This window comes from Ammospiza nelsoni, chromosome 5 (assembly GCF_027579445.1).
Source record: "Ammospiza nelsoni isolate bAmmNel1 chromosome 5, bAmmNel1.pri, whole genome shotgun sequence".
NCBI lineage: Eukaryota > Metazoa > Chordata > Aves > Passeriformes > Passerellidae > Ammospiza > Ammospiza nelsoni.
This window is the reverse complement of record NC_080637.1, coordinates 72,307,374-72,329,222: the sequence shown is the minus strand read 5'-3', so window position 1 is coordinate 72,329,222 and position 21,849 is coordinate 72,307,374. Positions and strand designations below refer to the sequence as shown.

The 21,849-nt window shown below is 41.0% G+C and overlaps 1 protein-coding gene across 1 annotated transcript in view; it reads right to left on the bottom strand.

Moving 5' to 3' along the window:
• PIK3C2G (phosphatidylinositol-4-phosphate 3-kinase catalytic subunit type 2 gamma) overlaps positions 1-21,849 on the bottom strand; it is a 242,715-nt gene that overhangs the window by 8,022 nt on the left and 212,844 nt on the right. The window contains exons 31-32 of the mRNA XM_059472329.1: positions 20,457-20,532; positions 14,061-14,155 (exon numbers count right to left, since the gene is read on the bottom strand). Of these exons, the coding sequence (XP_059328312.1) occupies positions 14,061-14,155; positions 20,457-20,532 (171 nt within the window). The remainder of the gene's footprint in view (positions 1-14,060; positions 14,156-20,456; positions 20,533-21,849) is intronic.

Sequence of the window (21,849 nt, the reverse complement as noted above, 5' to 3'; positions counted from 1 at the left end):
ATTTACACTGTCCACTTGAAAGCCCATCTCTGTTGATCTAGCACTGTGGTAAAACTTCAATTGAGGATTACAAGTAACAGTAAACTGAGCATCTCTAAAAAATCAGGAGGGAGAATGAAATGCAGCCTGAAGTACCAGTCCAAGCAATGAGGATTATACCTGAGTGCAATCAAGTTCTTAATTTCTCAATTAATAGGTAAACATCAGTGTAACTTGAAGGTCAACTGGTTTTAGTTGTTTCAGACAAAGAATGGAACCAGGCTGAGGTGACAGGCTCCAAAGGTAACTTGGTTTAACAGGACCTGGGTGTCCAGATGTGATTAACTGAAAAGAAGTCACATAAAATTGTCACTATGCTTTGAGCTTTGTCATGTTACCCTGCCTTCAGCCAACTAACCTTCCCCTGTCAGCTGATTCCTCCCAAAATTTAAGGAAGGCACTTTGCAGCAGTGTTTTGGGTGTATGAGATGGACTGAAAAATACTTCCCCACTATCCCTCTGAATGTAGATAAATAGGTGTTGAAAGAGGTGAGGGGGAGGAGAGGGTCAAGAGAGGAAATTAAAAGAGAACATTTCAGGGATTCAGATGGGGAAACTCAAGGGGAGAGCTGCTGCTCTGGGATACTTCAGAGCTGAAATAAAGGCACTTTTCATGAATAGTGGCAATCAGCAGTCAGACTGTTAGAGGCAATTTGATGTGCAGCCACTTGAATTCCAAGTACACATCGTAGTTCTGATTGTTGTTTTTTTCTCCCCAACTTTACAGGTGACATTTTCCCCCCTCCTCTTCCCGTGCTGAGGAAAGGCAAACAGGCCACTCCAAACCCCACTGCTGTCCCAATTCTCCATCTGCAGTGGCACTGTTATGCCATCAAACAATCAGAAAAGCTTCAGCTGAGCACTCTCCCAGCCAGATCAGGTGCTGCACTCGTCAGCTGCCCTCCCCTGCCTCCTGACACACACAATCCATCGAATGAAGGGCTCCAGCTGCTAAAGACTCTGTCCCACCATGCCCTAATCATTCAAAACTCCACATTAAGAGCAGTTTTAAACCAGCCCCAGCCTTACAAGAGCAGAGTATGGGGAGCTCATATGATGAGTTTTTGCTGGTTTCTCTTTTGATTGGCACAAGAGCTGAATTTTTTTCTTGTGAAGAGCCTACTTAACCACAGGATTTCTTGAGGCAAGACTTGCAGTGGAAAGAGTTGTACTTTGATAAACACTTCCTAGCAGGAGCAAGGAGTGACAGTGGCAGTTTGACTGCAATAGTGCAAAACAAGACTGGCATTAACATGGCAAAAATCTCTTTTAAAATCATAAGTAGGTGGAATTTGAAGTAAACAGTTTTAAGGCAAACTGAAATAGCAGGCAAAAAACCCCCCAAGTTTTGGGCAAACTAATCCTTTTCTGGGGTTTCTGAGTTGAGCACTGAACTATACAAGAATGGTCAATAAAGGAAAAATGGAGAGAAACATCATGAAAAATGGAGAAAACATAATAAATATTTTTCTCACTAAGGATTATGACTTCTGTCATACTACAGTATCACATTTAGTGATCACTTCTAACTCAGACTGCACTGGGTTGTTTATAAATTTAGGTAAACATGAGGAACACCTGACCAAAAGCACAGAATCCCAGATGGGACCCACAGAGATCATCTGGCCCCATCTCCCTGGCCAGGCAGGGTCATCCCAGAGCACAGGGCACAGGATTGAGTCCAGATGGTTCTGGAACATCTCCAGGAGGGATTCTCCACACCCTCTCTGGGCAATCTGTTCCATGTGGTCACCCACACAGGAAGGAAATTCTTCCCCATGTTCAGGTGGAATTTCTCTCTTTGCACCAAAGAGGACTTGCTCTGGTGAGCTCATTATAGAAACAGAGGAAGATTTCTAGCAGGTTCATAAGTAGCTCTGAAATCCAGCAAACCCCCTCTTTTTTATTATTGAAGGATTTAAAAAACTGACTTATTTCTGTCCATAGTCCAGGCCAGGGGAAAAAAAAATAAAATCAAAGGGTACCTTGGGAAAGCCATTTTGCACTTTACTCTGCAAAACCTTTATAGCTTGAATGCACTTGTGATCAAGCAAACAGAAAAAGCTTAAAGTTTTAAATCGAGTTCTATTTGTGTTTAATTCTGTAGTCATTTTATTAACCCAAAAATAAAGGATTTTTACTTTCTTCAGAAGAAGTTACTCCCAATTTAAATTACTGTCTTAAATCTTTTATTGTGTTTGCTTGCAAATAAATCCAAGCTATAAAAATCTGTCAGGCTGTAAAGGTATAAAACCAAGCTCCCAACAAAAATGCCATAGGTTCTCTTGGTATGCTTAGGGACAAAAAGCCCACAAAATTCCCCAGTGATTTTAATCTGCCAATAAAAAATCTGAATTTAGAAGTTGTTTCAAATTGAATTTAGAAACTGAATGTATTTTCTTTCTTCAAGTACAACCAAGTGATGATTGAACTATTTTCTCAGAGAATGAGCAGCCTAGTTGACCTTGATAATGACAGATGTTTCTAAAAGAGCTCAGTTACTATTGCTTGTATTTCTGTTAAAAAAGGATTTTACTCTGGAAATGTTATTTTCTTCTAAAGTCAGGCAGAATGAAGGAGAGAAAGTAAAACTCTGAGTTTACTTTTTCCATACCTCTAATTCAATACTGAAAACCTAACATACACAGCCTAGATCTGTTATAACTGTGTTAAATTTTCCACTCCAGTTTTGTTTTCCAAAACAAGTTGGTATTTGTTTACAGAAACCCACAGAGGTGTGTTACATCCTCTATAATTTAATTTTAAATATAGTAGCTGTGGCTGGGAAATAATGGATGAAATTCAATTAATTTTTCCACAAGAATGTATTATCCTAATGACTTTTTCCCCCTGATCATTATTAATGATCTACAACTCTCCTCACACAAGGATTCGTTTTTAGCATTACTATAGGCATAACTACTGCAAAATTTGTCATATATTCAACTATTCAGTGATTTAGCATCCGATGTGAATATTGATCTATTCTCATATGATTTTTAAAGTACTCATTTTAAGGATAATTTATTGTAAAACTTTTTTAAAACTCACTTTCTAAGTGACATAAAATTTTCTTTTTAGGTGACTTTTACCTCAAATTTAAATCATGTCATCAGTTTCTGTTAGTGCTAGACATGCAGATCACCTTTTGTCCTAGAGAGGAACAGACTGATGGCTCCTGAACATTTGATAGTTCCAGCTGCTGTTCTCTTTTTCCCATTTTTCATTTTCAACAATCTTGACAGTAAAAACTAATGATCAACTAACTTATATTAACTAATGATATATTTCCTCCTCTATGAATAACTACTTTTATTCCCCCCCCAAAAATTAATTTCCTTGACATTTTTCAATCTGAGTTTCTTCCTTTTCTTCAAAGGAAAAAAAAAAAAAAAAAAAGTAAAATTAAATAAAATAAATAAAATAGATATCCAGGCATTAGAAAGTCTCCAATTTCAGCTCCTGCCCTCAAATAAAAATAATTCATGTTGTCCATTATTTCTCTTAGTCTTCCTATCCTTTACCATCCTTATGTTCTTCTCTTACATACACTGCTGTGAGAATTTATTTACATAGTAAAGAAAGGACTACAAAATATTCCATAATCGTTGATATCAAGACATCCATACACGTTTGAAAAGCAAACCACTATGGTAAGTGGTTAGGAAAAACCTTCAACAAGACAAAACGTCTACATATCATGTGTAGACATTAGGTGGATTTGATTATTATCCAATAAAGGAGGATTAGGAAAAAATCCACAGAAGAAATCATCCTTGCACTGGGGTAACCTCTGTAAATTCCTGGCTGCCTCTGGCCTAAATTAAAGCCAGTGAGGAGCTGGAGGAGCCACCAGTGCTGGTGTTTTCCACTGCCCCCAAGCCCCTGTGCCACTCAGCAGAGGAAGGCTCAACCCTGCCCTCCAGAGCTGCAGCTTAATTAGCAAACAGCTCTGCCTCAGGAAAAAGAGAACATCCTCCGGGCTACTTCTGAGCTTAAAGAGCTGAGAAATTAGTATCACAAAGCAAGAGGCTCCTTCAAAGGCAGATTAATGATATGTACACTTCAGGGAAAAGGGGATTGCTGGGTGAATGGGTGGTTGTGCTGTTGCTACCTGTAGTATTGCACTAATAGGGCACAAAACGGGTAACTATTTTTTGTTACAAGATCTTTTAAGGTTAAACTGTCTAATTAAAAAATTATACTTAAATTATTTTCACTTTATAACTAATTACTCAAAGTCTGCAATATTGACTTTTCTGCCTAATTACAAGATATTACTTAAACTTATGAAGAAGAAGGTAAAGAATAAGAACTAGTCTCTGTTTTAAAACTTTCATCTGGCTTCACATATATATTACTATTTTCTAAACCCCCAAACTCTAAGTTTTCTACTTTGTGATATGATATACTTCTAATCAACTACAAACTTGTAATTTCAGTGCTATTAATTAATTTTGAAAGCTTTTTTCATGGCCTCAGGTCAAATTCGGTGCTCTCTTGGGAGGCAGAGACTGTATGCACAGAAAGTCTGAAATTCTCAGCATCTAGAATTCCAACAGCTTCCCAAATCCTGAAGTGGTATCCAAGACTTTCCTTGTTCTTCCTTTGAGCTCTGCAGATCCCAAAGCATGAACACCTCTATTCTACCCTGCTACTGAGCTTTTCATTTCCCTCTCACAAAATACCCCCAAATTGCTTTGAAGAAAATGAAAAATAAAATCCCATTTGCAGTAATTAAATAATAATTACAGAAGAAGATATTCCACTCCACCACTGTGGTGCACCCTGCACTCTCTGCTATTGGCAAGACAAAAGAGAAAGGAAACTTGTCAAAAGTGATTGCACAAATATGGTATTTTTTTCCCCAAACAATCACCTTTTTCATCTAAAATTTGAAAATAGTGAACTGTTTGCAGTTTTATTTTATTACATTTTCTGATCCCAGTTTTTTTGGGTTATCTGGATAGGTACATAAAGACAAAACATTGCTGCTGTGGAGATCAGTGGCAAGGCAAGCAAAGAAGAAATTGCATTTATCTCAAGTTAATGCAGGCCAATAAAAATATTTTGCTGTCAGGGAAATTCTGGAAAGCATATTTTTTTTTTCAAGCAGGCATTTTCTACCTTTTGGAAAGCTGACGGTGTCCGTGGAGCGAGCCTTCAGATGGCTTTGTCATTTCCCATGCTAAAAACGCAAAGATGCTCTATCCACATTATTGATGTGAATATCCAAATATAGCTTATGTCCAACACCCTCAGCATCCTCATCAACCTGCCTGCAGCAGAGTGGGCAGGACTGGAGCAGCCTGGCTGGAACAGCTGGCTCTGCAGCATTCCTGAGGGGACAGCTGGGCTGGAAAAATGGGGTTAGAGCTGTCCTGAGACACAGCATTTCTACAGAGTGAACCAACAACCAACCCTTTCCAAGGTCTCCTGGCTGTCAAATGGGAAAAAAATAACCCTGTCAGGGAGTGAGACCAGCAAGAGATTCACTCTGTCACACTGTGGGCATCTGGTCTGGCTCGGTGAAATTGCCCCCACGTTGGTGCCTGGCCCCAGCTGAGATGGAGCCTGCTGCTCGTGCCACCAGCAGTGACAAAAGGTGTGTATGGAGATGGAAACTGGGGGGAAATGGTCCATTCTGGAATGATCAGGTCAGGCAAGATAATTAATGGGATTCAAACCAGCCTGAGCAGGCAGCTGATCCATCACAATGAGATGGAAATGTGATTCCAGCACATCACACAGGCAAACATCTCAGTTTCAAACTGATCCCAAGGCACAGAGAGTGCAACTTTCAAAATTAACAGGAATTATTTGTTAAATAGTTTTTAAAAATTAATTGGTGATTTTTTTAATTTAAGGAGACAGCTCTGGAAAAAAGATTGGATCCCAAAAGACACAGGGCTTTCTAAGAATTATGAAAATATTTCTGATCTGCTTCAGTCATTTAAGAGGAAAGCCCATCTATCTCTGCTTAAATGAAATAAATAAAATGAAAGTGAGGATACCCTTAAGGTCACACAGGTTTCTCTCCCAAGCCTTTATTTCTATAGAGCTCTGAAACCAGAAAGCTGAAGAAATACACTGAGATTTATCTATGATGCCCCATTGAAAAAAAAATATTTCATTGTCCTGATGATCTGAAGGAGATAAGGACAGACACAATCCCAAATGAAATGGGGAAGAATCTGCACAACCACACTTTGTAACTATCATAAAACAGGATCCTGCCTTGTAGAGACCATTGACAGCAGGCAAGTAGGACTAGAATTTCACTTCAGCAAGAAATGGCACAACTTTGCATGTGCTTATTTCCGTTTCTGAACAAGCAACAGAGAAAAAGACATCACAGAATGGGTTGTGGCTGTACCCAACTCACTCAGAGCTCAACTCCAGCTCCTGAGTCTGACAAACTTCTGACCCTTCACTGATATTTGGGACTCCATTGCTGTGTGCTCCATGTGGGCATAAAAAAGTTACCAAGGCTTAAAAACAGAATATAAAGCAGAAGTGGGAATGTACGGAATAAATGTACAACTCCCAGTAAAAAATCTGAGAGAGAATCACACAGAAGTTGTTTTTTTTCTGAAAGAAAAAGTAGCATGTTCTAGATTTCTGAACTGCATGTTGCATGACTATTTTAAGACAATTAACTCCATTGTTTTTTTTGTTGGTTTTTTTTTTTTTTTAATGGATGAGAGAAATCAAAGGTCAGGTATGCTTTAAAACTGTATTATCCTGTGGATAAGCAATGTTGGTGTAGGGTGTACAATGCAGAGAGCAGATTTCATGAACAAGTCTCTGAACCTTTTATCTCAGAATTACCACCAAGCCCATATAGCAATTCCATTGCTTTCAACCCTGTATTACTGCTGTGCTTGGAACACTTAATTTTCAGATGAATATTCAGTCACAGAGTCTGTGACACTGGCTGAGATAAGAATGATCTTGTTTTGACCCTTAGAAACATAGATCCCAGAATTTCTTCTTTTGAATAAAGTACAAAGGAGAACAAATGCTAAAGACAAATCCCCATTTCACTTTCCTTTTGAAATCAGTCAGGATTAAGAGCACTGCTGCCTGTTAGAGGGCATGAAAGGAAATTAGCCTTTGAGAAAAGAAACACAAGCAAAGGCTATTGTTCTGTTCCTATCTTTTTGCCACATACAAATTCTTTTCTCTCCTTGCCTGGGCCCAGAGAGTAAGTGAATATAAAATATGTAAAGAAACAGTGAGATTGTGATCCGTGCCTTCATTCTGCACTGTTTTTCTTCTCAATTTCTTAATTAGTTACTAAAGTCTGTATATGCCTATCTTTAATTTCTCCAACTGTACAATCTCCCTGCACTTTTCTTTCAATTATTCTGCAGCATGCCATCTCCCTGTGTAAGAAAGCATTTCATTATATGAGGCTTGCAATTTCTGCTCCTTAATTAGCTCTCATTACTTCTACTTATGCTCCTGCTCAATGTTCTAAATAATTCCTCCTGAACCTTCCTGTCTTCTCCCTTAAATATTTGCACAATTGACTCGTGTCCTTGTTAGTCTGTTCTTAACTAAGTTTTAGTAACAATAAATCACCCCTGAAGAATCAATCACTGCCCAGTAGCCCTACTGAGAGCTGTTCTTTGAACCTGTATTCTAGTTAAAAAAAAACATCCTGAGAGAAACAGTTTACTCTCAAACCCTTATAAAGATGAACTGCTTCATTTCTGCCCGATGACACCAGGATCTGGCCTTTCTCATTGGCATCTCTTGTAGCAGCCTCATGTCTCACTGTGGCCTTGTTTTATCTTCACATTACTGTGGGATATAGATCTCTCCCTCCCCGAGGAAATATTTTTCATTTGTCCAAGCTGGTTGTAGGGTTCTGGAAATTACTTTTATTCTCTTGATCTTGCTCTGTCTGCACTATTATTTTTAATGTTTTCTTCATTTGCAACCAGTGGCAAATCGAATTTTTGTTCACCTTCATCTCCCAGATCACTGATAATATTAAACAGAACTCACTGTTGTTTTGTTTTTGATTTTTTTCCCTTATTCAACACATATCAACTATGTAGGGAATTACTTAAAAATGAGCAGTTAGAATTTAGAGCTGAGGCAGTACTGTGACTGTGACAGATTAAAGGGTTTAACAAGAAATAATAACAGAACTTTCTGTACAACATATTTGTCAAACACCTTTCAAAACAAATATGTTTGAATCCAACAGTAATCCCTGTGCCACAAGAACAGACCTCATCTCTTTCCAATTTAAAGTACTGCTGAGTTGTAGTACCCTTTGTTTGGAGGTGTTCAGCTAATTTTCAGTCTCAAGGAGAACATAGCTTATCTGTGCTAGTTTCCTTCCACTTTAAAATAATTTTATATGAATATAAAATTACATCCAAATTCTTTATAAGCTAAAGTTAGCACAAGAGCTTTCTTCCCATGGCTTTTTATTTTGTTTTCCTGTGCCAGACTAAGGAGAACTTCATCTGAATGTTACCTCCCTCCATCAGCCAAGCTGCTGATTTAATTCTGTCACTGACACTCTTTGGATAACTTTGTTCAGCTCAAAGTCATTTTTGTTCCACTTGTTTTCCATCCCTGCCTTGCCTACCTGTGCACCTCCATTCCAATCCCTGTTGGCTGCAGTAAGGAAAGCAGTAGACATTCACAATATTCTGAAAGGATAATGCGGCCTTTTATTCCACTGCCAGGCACTGCCAGGTACTGTGTTACTGGCAGGCAGTAAATATTTTCCATTTAAATCTATATAATGATAGCCATAAAGTGTAAAAGTTAGTGAGAGGAATGATGGGAACCAACTAAGACTGAACAAAGATCCCCGACCCTTCCCCAGCTCAAGCTGAGAGAAAACCCAGCAAAGGCAGCAGAGCATCCACCTGTGCTGGAGGTGGGAACATCCCTACAGCCCTCTGCTGCAGGCTTGGACCTCATCCCTTTGGATTTGGCAAAGATTGGCTGCTTTTTTGGCAGCCTTTTGGTTTTTGGCTTCTTTTCCTGACTCTCTCGAGGTCAGGATTGAAGGCACTTGAGACAATGGTTTGCATTAAGGCTCAGGTGTTTGTTATTTCTTATCAATTTTACAGTCTTACAGCAGGGAGTTCTGCAGCCTTTCATTAGCAAGGCACAAAATGGCCAACAATCTCTTGTTACAAGGTCTTTTAAGGCTAAACTATCCAATTAAGAAATGGCACCTAAATTATTTTCTCTTTTAGCCCAATAACTAATTACTCAAAGCCTGCACTATGGACTTTTCTGTCCAGTTACAAAACACTGCCCAAAGCCATGAAAAAAAGGGTGAAGAAGAAGGTAAAGAACAACTTGTCTCCACCCTAAAACCTCCATCTTGCTTCATATATATTACTATATTCTAAAACCTCAAACTCTAAGTTTCCCACCCTGTGATATCACACACTTCTAACCGACCACACACCCATAATCCCAGTGCTATCAATCAATTTTGGAAGCTTCTTCACAGCCTCAGACCAAATGCAGTGCTCTTCTGGGAATCAGGGTCAGCACAGAAAATCTAAAATTCTCAGCATTCATGACTCCAACAACTGGCTCCCACCTTTTTTCCCCAAAACATTTCAACCACTGCATCTCACAAACATTTTTGGAAGCAATTTGTACACACAGTGGAAAGAGGCTGGATGTCTGTGTAAGCCTAAAGCTGATTGCTAATTCGTCACCCACATATCAGCTATCCCAGAATCATTAATCACCAGGAGTGCTACATGACAGCTTCAGAGCTTTTATAAAAGGAAAGCTGGAAGTACTTTTGCAAAGAACTGTAGGAGTTTATTTTTTCTTCCAGCAAATTTTTCCCCCGTAAAATTGGTTCTGAATTCATCGCCCACGCACGCTTTCCTGAATTCTAGTAACATTTTCCATTTACTGGCAGGAGATTCAGGATGACTTGGCTTTGTTTCTCCTCCCCTCTACCCCTGAGGAGTTACTCTGTCCACGAGAAGTAATGGGCAAAAAATGTTTAGCAGAGAGGATTGGAAGTTTAGCTGCTTATCTAGGAAAACAGGGCACGCCTGAAGCCATGGCAATGAAATCAGTGGCAAAAGCAGGCTTCCTCCTGAGCCAGTGCTGAGCCACTGCTCCCTTTGCTTCTCCATGAAGCAGGCAAGGAGATGTGTTAGAAACCTTTTTTGGGTGTCAGCAGTGGCTGTTCCTGCTTCCTCTGGGTTTTTTTTGAGGAGTGGGCAAGCCCACCATTAGGTAGCCTGGCTGTTTCTGGCTGTGTGGAACTAAACCAGCCCACAGCCAGCCCTGTGTGAGACCTGGTGGGCTCTGGATACCTCCCATTCTCTGGGCTGGTTAATAAAAGGGAACAGAACTGCACTTGAACGCTACAAGCTCAAAATCTACATGTATTTCAATAAATCCATCTCCACATTTGCACAAGCCTACATTTGTGGGGTAGAGCAGCATTCCCCCTGTGCTCCTGTTCCTGCCTGCTGCTCTTTGGCTGGGTATTGTGCGGCCACAATTGCACTATTCTTGTCCTAAGGTAACAAATCCTTTCAGAGGCCAAAGCAAACCTCCCCTGGGGCTCCTTTATATCGCTCCTGAGACCACTTAATGCACTTTGCCAGGTACTGTGCTATTGTCTTGATGGAATAAGCCTGCCCTGTCTCACCCCTCCACCTGCCACATCCTCCCTGACTCCAGAGGCAAACTCTCCAGGCCTCCAAGGTTTTCACCCCTACACAAATGTTTGCCTCTCCCCCAGCCTCACTTTATTAAGGCAATATTGAGTGTAGTCCAGAAAGTGCCCAGTGTGGCACTGTCTGCACTTGAGAGGAGCAATGCCCAAATAAGCCGACTTCAGGTTATGTAATAGATTGGAAAATTGCATTTTTTGGCATCATGGCTTTTGTATATTTGAAAACTGAATTTAAAGTTATTTGCCTCAGCAATCATGGTGATGCCATTCAAATCCTAAGTAGAAGCAGTGAGCTTACAGAATCTCAGGATTCTGAGCCACCTGACTTACAGAATCTCAGGATTCAAATGAAACTGAATTCCTGAGGCAAATATTGAGACTGAAACATTTTTAGTACCTTATAAATATCTGTTTAACAGAACTTGTCTTCATTGTGCACCCACAGCCTTAAAACTGTAGGCAAACATTGCCAACCAGCCTTAACATCTCTGTGTTCAAACAGTTTCCTTGGCTGCAAGTTTTTCCTTGGTAAAAAAACGCAGCTTTTTCTTCGCAGAAGGTTAGATTAGATTAATGGCCCTTTCCAGGCACAAAATCCATAAGGCTGCTCTCTGCTCTTTGTCTCTGCAGAAATTTTGATAGAGTTTTCTTCAAGCAGGACTGGCTTGTTTTACCCATGACTGAAATGTTGCAGTGGGGAGGCAGAGGACACTCTGAAGCTGTATCAGAGATGAGAGTTGTGCATCTGCAGCAAATCTGGCTCTGTGGATGCCTCAGATCCCAGGGGCCCATGCAGGCACCCACATTAACCAGTCCTCACACCAGGGCTCTCTCCACTGCTGCTGCATTTTTCCTCCATCACACCCCACGTGAATGGGCAAATTTCCTTCAGGAGAAATTCCTGCAAAGTTATGGCACTGCAGTCCTCTGGCTTCCTCCTCTAAAGAACCTGTGTGACACCTGAGAGTGGCTATAAAAATACCAGCTCCTTAGGGAGCCTCTTGTGCATTGTATATCAATATAGGATTTGCACAGCAGGATCTAGGTCTCCTATTAAAACTCCTAGAAGTAAACTCACACAAACACTAAATCAAATTTATTTCCATGGATCAAAAGTCTCTATCACAATTCCTGTCAGTTCTGTGAAGCTCCATTTGGGATTAATTTGGCCCACTACAATTATTTTCGCATCTGAACACATCATAAAATCTCTTTAAAGAGATAAATTAAATAGGGAAGAGCAGAACAAAAATTATTTACTATAAATTATGAAATAAAACAAGATAGCAAAGTAATCTCTGCACAGATGAACCACTAAAATATAATTAGTGAGACTCTGCAAAAGACTGACTATACCTGAAATAGCTTTAACATGTCTTGAATAAGATATGATCTTGGCATACTTTTAAAATCCCTGTTCAGCTCAACCAAAAAAAAAAAAAAAAAAAAAAAAGAAGAGGAAAAGAGGAAAGAGAAGGAAAAAGAAAAGAGAGCACATTAGAAAGATTGATTTATAAGGCTGGGAAGCTGAGAAGATCACTAATGGGATAAAGAACCTTCCTATTAGAAGTTCCTGGTCTGAAGGCAGTGCAGTATCACAGGACCCTGAAGCACAATTTCATATTTCAGATCAGATGACAAGGGATGGATGGCCAGGTGGAAGGAAGGAATTGGAAGCCCAGAATTTAAAACCATGATTGCCTAAGTTTGGCTGCTATATCAATGACCTTATTCTGGAGTCATGAATCATTGTTAGCCTTGCTGAACAGGACTCCTACCACTTCTCTTCAAACCCACTAAAATGGGTTTCATTTAAATTACCTGACTTAAATTACCTATTTCCAAAGAAACACAGTAACTTCAAGTTGTACTATCCTTTTCCATAATGAAGTGAACTGAGCCCTGGATTTTATGTTTGCACTACAGAGCTATCTGCGCTGTAATTTAATTTAATTAAATGGCTGGTACTGCCTAAGAACACAGTTAGGAGCCTACACACTTAGAGTGATGGAAGCAAGGAGAAAGGAAGACTAATTCCAACACCTGCAAATTGTTTGTGTGCATCTCCACATCACCTGCTTGAAGTCCCAAGGATATCATCAGAATGGCAATCACTTATATATGCCCCTCCCACCAATTAGAACTTTATGAGAAGCTTATCAAAGTCACTTAGATTTAAAAAGCTCAACAGAAAAAAAAATAAAGAAGGTCTTTTGCTACATCCTGAAGATAAAGTTTGTATAAATTGGACCTGTCAGCAGAGGCTGATCTCACCTGTCAAAGTGGCACACAGGACATAGAAAAAAAATCTCAGGACAGAGATGTATTGAATGTTATAGACCAGAATGGAGATGCTTGAATTGCAAATGAGAAGCCAGGGTGGCCAGCAGAGAACAGTCAGAGCTGTGTAAGCCTCGTGTGCCTCATACCGCTAATTAAACCATCAGCCTCATCTTATTGCTGGCTGGTGCTCACTCAAGCCCCTCAGCTTGGCCCCACTGAGGAAAAGGGATTGCATCCCAGTTTGGGATGGAGGTGGCACAGGGTGTGCACTGAGAGCCCACAACAGCCAATAATAGCCAGACAAATAAGGGCTCCCTTGCCACAGCCATTGCTTGAGACATGAGCCACGGGAATCCAAGGGCACATCCAGGCAGGGAATTAATGATGGAGCACCCCCACACTCCCCAGTGAGAGATCACACTTCACACACAGCCCCAGCTCCACCTCTGAAGCTGCCCTCAGCAGCCAATTCCACCTGCCTTGTGCTGCAGGAGCCCTGCCAGCTTCCCCTGCTGCAGCCCGGCTCCAGGAACCCTCAACATTTACCTCCCAGCCTCCTGACAGTGCTACAAAGCTGAGCATCGTGCCTCCAAATGACACTGCTCCTTCAAACACAGCTCTGCTCAGCTCTTCCCTCCTCACAGACAGCCAGCCTGGACTGGAAGGAAATGTTTGGATAATCAATCCCCAGTGCCAGGCTGACATGCTGCAAAAAGTCCTGCTGCTGCTGCACCGTGCCTTATGTGTGACTGCTATCAAAATGTGCCAGCTTAGAGAGCCAAAACAGAATCAAAATTGGTTCTCTTGGAAAAGGCCATTACCAGCCATTAAGGAAACCCAGCTCCTCTATCTGTCTCACACCTGCAACCATACTGAGTGAGCTCAAAGATAAAACCCAATTGTTAGATCGTGACAGAACAGCACTATCATTGCTTTGAGCTGAAATTAGTTATCCCAGAAAGGCTGCTTGAAGATTAATGTTTTCACAGTGCTCTGCAAATGCAAGGACTTACTGGTTACACATTCTGGTAAAAATACTCACGAGGTTCCTCATGTGTTTCAGCATTATTGTCAGGCAGGTGTTTTCATAGGACATGACCAGTTGTACTCCAGGCTTCTCACCAGCTGACTGAGGACCTAAAAAAGGCCAGATTTGATTTTTAGTTAGCAGCTTACAGGAAATATATCTGTAAAACATTGAAGTACACGTTAGCCAACATATAAAAACCTGCTGTGGGCTTAAATCAGGGATGAATTTAGAAAACATGGATAAGGAGTGTGATGGAAGAAAGTGGTCTGACACGCAGTGCTCTTTTTCTTTCCTGTTTGGTAACTGCCAGTGAGATTTTCTGTTTACTAATTGCCATCAATCTGAAATTCAGTGGGAAATTTATGCTTGAGTGACAAATAATTGGGGCAGTTTTTTTGGCAGTCACTGATGACACTATTCACTATTGTTGCAGTTCTGTTTGCTTAAAAACACTGTAATTTCTTTTTCCCCCAGTTCCCAAGAGAAAGAAGGAAAAAAAGGAAAAAAAGAGCAAGCTTCCTGACCAGTTCCAAACCAAGTTAGAGAAACAACATTAAGTATAAATTCTCCCTTCCTCATTCTGTACTTTACGTGTTCCAGGCTGGTTTTCATGCAACCCATTGCTTCCATAGATTTTTCTACTAAGATGCACTTTAGGAGTCTGATGTAATTCCCACTGAAAAAAGGGCATTTTTCATTTTCCAAGCAAGAAGAATCAGTCTCATATTGTGGAAGAAATGACTAAGCAAATCCTGTTCCACTTTTCAGCTGGAGGCACCGAGCCAGCTGTCTGCACTGCCAAAAGGTGTGTCCTTGAAGCTGGGGAAGTAAAGTAATGTGCTTTACCTGCCCTGCAGAGACAGCAGGGAGGCACAGCAGAGGAAAGATGCCTTTTACCACTGCAAATCAGCTAATGGTGAGAACAACCTCTCCTCAATATCTGTCTGACCTCCTTATTTTTGCAGTGTTTCACCTGAGCAGGGGCTGAAGAGCCATTTTTCACCACCTGGTCACCAAAGACAGCCTGGGTGAGGTTGTCTGGTTTTACTCAGCCAAAAAGGGCTACATTTAATTAGACCAAAGCTGTATTACACCCACTAATTTAACTGAAGAAGCAAGAACTCAATCCTGCTAAGCTTACAATACAATGAGGATGTCTCAGGAGCTAGGCTCTGCTGTCCCACCTCCCCTTTAGAGCTGAGCTGGAGACCTCAGCCAGAGAAATCCTGCTCTCCTTCCTGCACCTTGGGATCTGCCACTGACACTCCAGCCCTGAAGCCACTGCAGGGTGAGATAACAACATGAGACAAGACAATAGAGCGGTGATTAATTCTTTAAATAGAAACACATCTCGTGAGGAGCAGAGGCAGTGGGAAAGGATGATGGGAATGTGAGAACAGCCATCACTCAGTCACACACTGCCACAGGAGGCTTTTGGGAGTATAAGCTACCTGGGTAGCAGGAGGGACCCTTGTGTCCCTTTCAACCTCAGCAGAGACCTGGCTGATGCCTCAGGTTTAGCTTTTATATTTTTCAGATTCTGTGCTGCTTTAGTGTGTGGGTCTGAGCTTCACATTCAGTGCTGCTGAGCTCTGAGCACAGAGCAGGGACACAAAACAATTCCTGCTCCAGCTGGGCACCAAGGACAAATGACCCAAATCACAGCCCAGAAGCACAAACTCCGTGGGCTGGAGAGAGAAAAACAAGCAGGGTGGGACTGCAGGGCTAAAGCTGGAATGGGACAATGAACTGCAAGGTGCAAATGGAGCAGAGCTGATCCCAGGGACAGAGCCCGTGCCCGGCTGTGCATTTTGGGGCCGTTTTGGTTCATCTTGGGTGCAGCCCTGGCTGGGCTCTGGTGCTGCCCAAGGTGCATCCATGGAGGAGATCCTTTGAATAAATCCCTGCTTTGTTCTTTAACTCCATCCAGCCTCTTCACAGGGCACCATGGGCACTCCTGTCTCACTCTTGCCCTCTCCTCCCCACATGTCCCCAGAGCTCTCACAATCAGGGTGTGCAAGCCAGAAATCCAATTCCTTCTGCTCAGCCTCTCCTGTGTTGCTCAGCAGAGGAGGAGGCACAGGGGGTGTTATAATGGACAAGCCATGTTTGGTGTATTTTTCTGAAGAAAACAAATGTGTAACCTCTGGAGCAAACAGAGCCTAAAATAACTGCTCAGCAGACACAGTGACAGTGGGGCCATGTACTTCTGACAGCCAGAGAGGCAGTGTAATTGCCATTTATCCCAAGGAAGGGAGCTCAAATGAAGTAGAAATAATACAGTGTGTACATGCAACTGCCATAATATAATTGTACCAATGCTACTGAGTTTATGATGCTTGGAGTGGAATTTCAGAATATGAATCCATCTCCAATTACTCCCCTTTAGAGACTACAGAAATACATTTTTAATCACATCCTAACCAGAGAAGGGCCTGAAAGACTCCTGAAAAATTGAAATCTCAGGAAGAAATCACTAAGCTGGGACTTAGAAGACCACGTAGCAGTTCTTCATTTGTTATTCTCCCTTATGAACCTTGACAAATCACTTGGCAAGACTGTGCCTTATTTCATTTCTTCTGTTATGAAAATAGGAACAGGGAGGGACTCCAGACAATGCTGAGTCTTTTCCAGGTTAAGAAGAAGCCTATAAACTTCAATTCCTCCTTTTTTTTATTTTTTCATGCAAAGCCACTTTACCATTTTTTTTTCTTAAGCTGTGAGTCCTTTTGCCTTGAATTTGCAAATGGAAATGTAGAATTCAGGTTACAGCCTCCTAAGTCTCTGATTTCACACAGGTAACCCTAAAAACACCAACTGGCTCAGGGTTTCAGTCCTCCAAGCCAGGCAGAGATGCTCATGGGTGGATGTGACTAAACCAGGAAGGCAACTTGTGGCAAAAGCTTTACATCAAGAGTGAGCAGCTTCAGAAGATCAAAACACTGCGGGACAGGAGCATGAGAGCCTTTTTCTCCTCAGGGAGTGTTCATGAGGACTGTGGCTCTGCATGGAGGGGAATGCCATATTACAATGTCCCTGGATGTCCCTTTACAAGGACACAGAACCTGTTCCCCTGCTGCACCTCAAGGCCAGAGGCTCATACAAACACAGGGAGCACTAATTAAACATGCCAGAACTGGGGCTGGGCTGTGCAGTGTTACAGCCCAGAGCACAACCAAAACTGCCTGAATGATTCATATTTTCAGGAGATACAAACTCAAGAAAAAGAAACAAGTTTGATATTAAAATGTTTTTGGTAGGTTTTTCTTTCTTCCTTCCTTTTTTTATAAAAGTCTGATTGTGAAATCATTCCTGATATCTGTTCTCACTGCCTTGTAGCGAGCTTGGTATAATGAAACGCTGACAACGTTCAGGATAATTCAGAATTCATCCCACTGGGAATACTGATCCAGTATTCATGTCAAGTAAATTTAACACTGATTTCTAATCTCTCTATTGCTGGGAGCAGAGTACAAATTCATAAATTTTAATTTTTATTTTACCTTAGTAAGTGTAATTACCTACAACATTTATAAATTATAGCAGTGTAAGAGAAAGATGCTGGTTTGATCAAAATTCATAACCTGATCTTATTGGGCATTAATCTTATTTCATATTGATCCTAACCAAGAGAGAGATGATTTCTTTTGCTTGAGAGAGAAGCTACCAGACCCATGGAAAGCTACAGCCCATATTAAACGTGAGTTATTTTTCAAAAGAGACAAATATTAAGACCCCTATAACCTCAGAAAGCAATTAAATTTGTGGGGAAAAAAATATCTATGCTTTTATTCATGCTTTTATGCATGGCAACCTGCAGGCTCAGTGAATTTAATTCCTCCCTAGACTGATTATGGCATTACTGCAGGGTTTACCTAAAATCAAGAGGGTTTCTGGGCACCCTCAGCCAGCAAGAACCTCTGGGGCCATTGTGCTCCTCCCAGCAATTCCTTGTTTGATACCTGGCACCTTGGCTGGACCTGTGTCTCCTCTGGATGCCACCAGTGTGCAGAATGCCATGGAACAAAGATTTCAGTGAGCTCTCTGGGCGTGGCAGCAGCCTGACTCCAAAGGTGAGGTGAAGAATAGAGGAAAATAAAAACAGAAATATGCGTGTTTCCGTAGATTTCTCAGGTGGGCAACCAGCACATGCATGGCAGCTCTTCCACCACAAACACTGCAGTACCCAGAGCAACCCAGCCCATGATTCTTTTTCCCTGTTTTTACCAGGTCTAAACTCATTGTTTGGACCTCATGGGCACTGCTGGTTTATCAGTAAATGATAGTGATCAATTTTCTAGGCCAAAGAGAGCTCCTTTTGTTTGTAGTTTGGGTTTTGTTTGCTTACACTTGTGAAACAAAGGTTTTGTCCTAAGTCTAGAAGTGAAGCATCCAAACTTTAAAAGGCAGAGTAATTGAACAGGAAAAAATCCAATTCCCCTGTAACCTCACTGCTGGAGACCAGAGACCCACTCCTCTTCCCCAGCCATGCTGTGACCCTCACCACCACTAACTACAAAGTATGGAACAGACTGGGTTACCTGACACACAGCTCTCATCAAACACCCACTAAACACATTCTTGACTCTGTTTCTTCACTCTCGTCCTTGATTTTTTTGTCACTGACAACAAAAATAGATGGCTCATCTGTGGTATTTTTGGGGTCCCCCATGGAAGGAAGGAAATTATTAATCTGACTCCATGTTCTTAGAAGGCTAATTGATTATTTTATGTTACAATATTATATTAAAGAATGCTATACTAAAACTATACTAAAGAATAGAGAAAGGATACAGAAAGCTTAACAAGATACTAATTAAAAACTCATGACTGCTTCCAGAGTACCAACACAGCCTGACCATGATTGGCCATTAAGTCAAAACAATTAACATGTTGGATAAACAATCTCCAACCACATTCCAAAGCAGCAAAACACAGAAGAAGCAAATGAGATAATATTGTTTTCCTTTTTCTCTAAGGCTTCTCAGCTTCCCAGAAGAAGAAATCCTGGCAAAGGGATTTTTCCAGAAAATTTGACAGTAGCAGCTCATCCTTCAGACTACACTGGCTCAGGTCACTGCTGTAGGAATTATGACGTTGCAAGTTATTTCTCAATTTTATTACAGATTCAGTTCGTGATTTTGCATATAACTTTCACACCCAGATTCTCTGTAAGAATTAGGCAGCTGAATAATAGTGACATACCAAAATTATCCTGGGGCTTTAATTGCCTTGTGCCTCAGCTCCATCTGACATCTGTAACTTTGCTTAAAGACAGAGAGATGCAGCCCATGGACCCAGATTACATGTTCCTAGTACCTAGGACATTTTTGCATTATCTCCCTGATCCTTTGTAAAAGTTAGAGCAACCATTAGTAATTTTCAGTAGTCATAATGGGTTTAATATGATAATGGCATGCCCTAATCAAATAAACTCCACACAGGGGGAATCTTCCAAAGGCTGAGAAGCCAGAATAGGATTTATTTTGTTCTGATGGATTAAAAAAAACTGGTCCCAGCAAAAGAGATAACGAAACCTCTGTCTGCAGAGGGATTAAATTAACTTAATGGACATGCAAACTAAATATGCAGAGATACAATCCTTTCTGAAATGTGGAAAACTGATGATCTTGGAAACCATCCTATCACTTGGAGCACATAACAACCAGCTGAATTGTTGTGGTGCAGAGTGCAGCTGCAGACTCCTTTATGAGGTTTTATTTTGCCTAAAAACTGAGTACAGAAGATTATTATCAGTGCAGAACTAAGGCAGAGGAAGACAATAAACATTCAGAGTTTACTTTTTATGGTTTATGCTTTGGCTCTTAATGCTGTAATGTCAGAAATTAGATTAAATTAGGGGCTGGACAGAAGAGGGAAATGGGTTAAGTATTTAGATAGGCTAAGGGAACAGTGCAGCATCTCATTTAGCTAGGAGTGAATTACCACAGTCATTAATAATGTATGCCTAAGCATTAACATAATGTTCTGTTATTTACTTGCTCCACTCATTGTGAAAATTACTTTAGAAGTCACCCCTGATTTTCTTCGCTTGTGCAAGCACATATTGTGCTTTGTCATGACTCACATCCTTTCCTCCAAAATCTCTGAATATTTTGTTTTGTAAAACAAGAAACTTGCCACAGTTTGTGTAAATGAACTTTTGCTTTGCATATAAGCACGTTTATTCAAAAAGAAATGAAGCAAGGCTGAAAGGAATTTGAGAAAGAAATCTACAGGTGACGTCAGTAATACATTTTCAAAGACCTTGAGAAATCAGGAATTATTTGTTGGTATCCTTATATCCTAAAAACCCCAAACCATCTAAAAACTTTAGACTCACCTTTGCATAAAGCTATCAAGGATTATCATTTCTAAGAAAAGAAATAAGACTGGTAATCCACATACCTAAGGTCAGAGATGATGAGTGTTCTGCCAAGGTATTTTTGGACCAGTTGAGGAAGAAGCTGAGTACAAGCTCATTCTGAAAGAGGACACAAACATTGTAGGTAATATCATATGTTGCACTCTGTTCCTTGTATCATTCCCCTCCAAGAAGCTCACGGGTAATTTTTAATGCACATATTACAGTTAGCAATAAAATGGAGCTTTTCCCTTTTGATGATGAGCTAGGAACCCAGGAGTGACTTTTGCTGTGGCACAGGGAGGATGATGAAGGTGTCCTTTAGCACTCTCAGGGATGCTGCTTTGGTGCCTACCTGGCCCCTATCTGTCAACAAACTTCAGAGCTGTGGGGCCACAGATTTGTGTATGTCCAAATCACAAACAGGACAGAACTGATGTGGAACATGCCTTGAGCTGCTTTATTTTCCAGCACCAGCCTCATTGCATGGTGATGACAATGGGAAGATGCCAGCAGCTCACATCCCAGGCAGCAGAGCAAGAACTTAATCTTACAACTCACTTTATAAGTTTTTTGACCAATCACACAAAGCAAAACCACATTGACAGTAGTTCTATCCAACCACTATAAGCACACATACCTTTGGTTAAACAATGCTTGCTTATTTCAAATACAATACCTGCTTGTAAGCCCTAAAACACAATGCACAGAGCTCCATTATTAAGCTTAGAAATTCCTAATATCTTGCTAGATAAATTTTTCTGTAGCTTAGGGAGTTATTCTAGACAAGTGTTCACTATTCTACCATTGTTCTATTTGTCCTTACTTTTCTACTCCTTACATAATTTTTCTGCTGACCAATCTCATGGCTCCTGCTTAGCTCCAACCACAGTTCTGCTGTCTCTGAGGCCTGCCTTTTGCAGCTTTCCCAAAACCCTCTGATTTTGGATTCCCACACTGTGGGGCCACAGATTTGTGCTCATGCTCCATGCCCAGCAGCTCAAGATTTGTCTGAGCAGCTGTGACAGAGCAGCCCCTGTGTGAAACAAAGGCAGGAGAGCATCTCCACTCTGAGCTCTGTGTAACCAGCAGAGAACTTGCCCTTGGCACGGGGCTGACCCCACGTACCTGACCTCGTGTGTGCCTCCCTGAGGCTCAGACATTGTGCAAACCTCCCTCCCACAGCAGCTTAATGGACACTTGTGCTGAAAAGCTCCATACACTGTTAAATCCTACCAGAAACCCACAGGGAGTGAAAGGCATGATCGTATTTCACCCTCCTGTTTAAAAGAGTAATCCACCTTATGTACTGCTATAACTTTTATTTTTATGTACTGACCTGTGCTGCTCTAGTGAACATATATAACAGGTAGTTACCTTCGGCTGGAGAGAATTAAAACAATAAAGCAAATCCCCAGATTTCAGTATTTTGCAAGG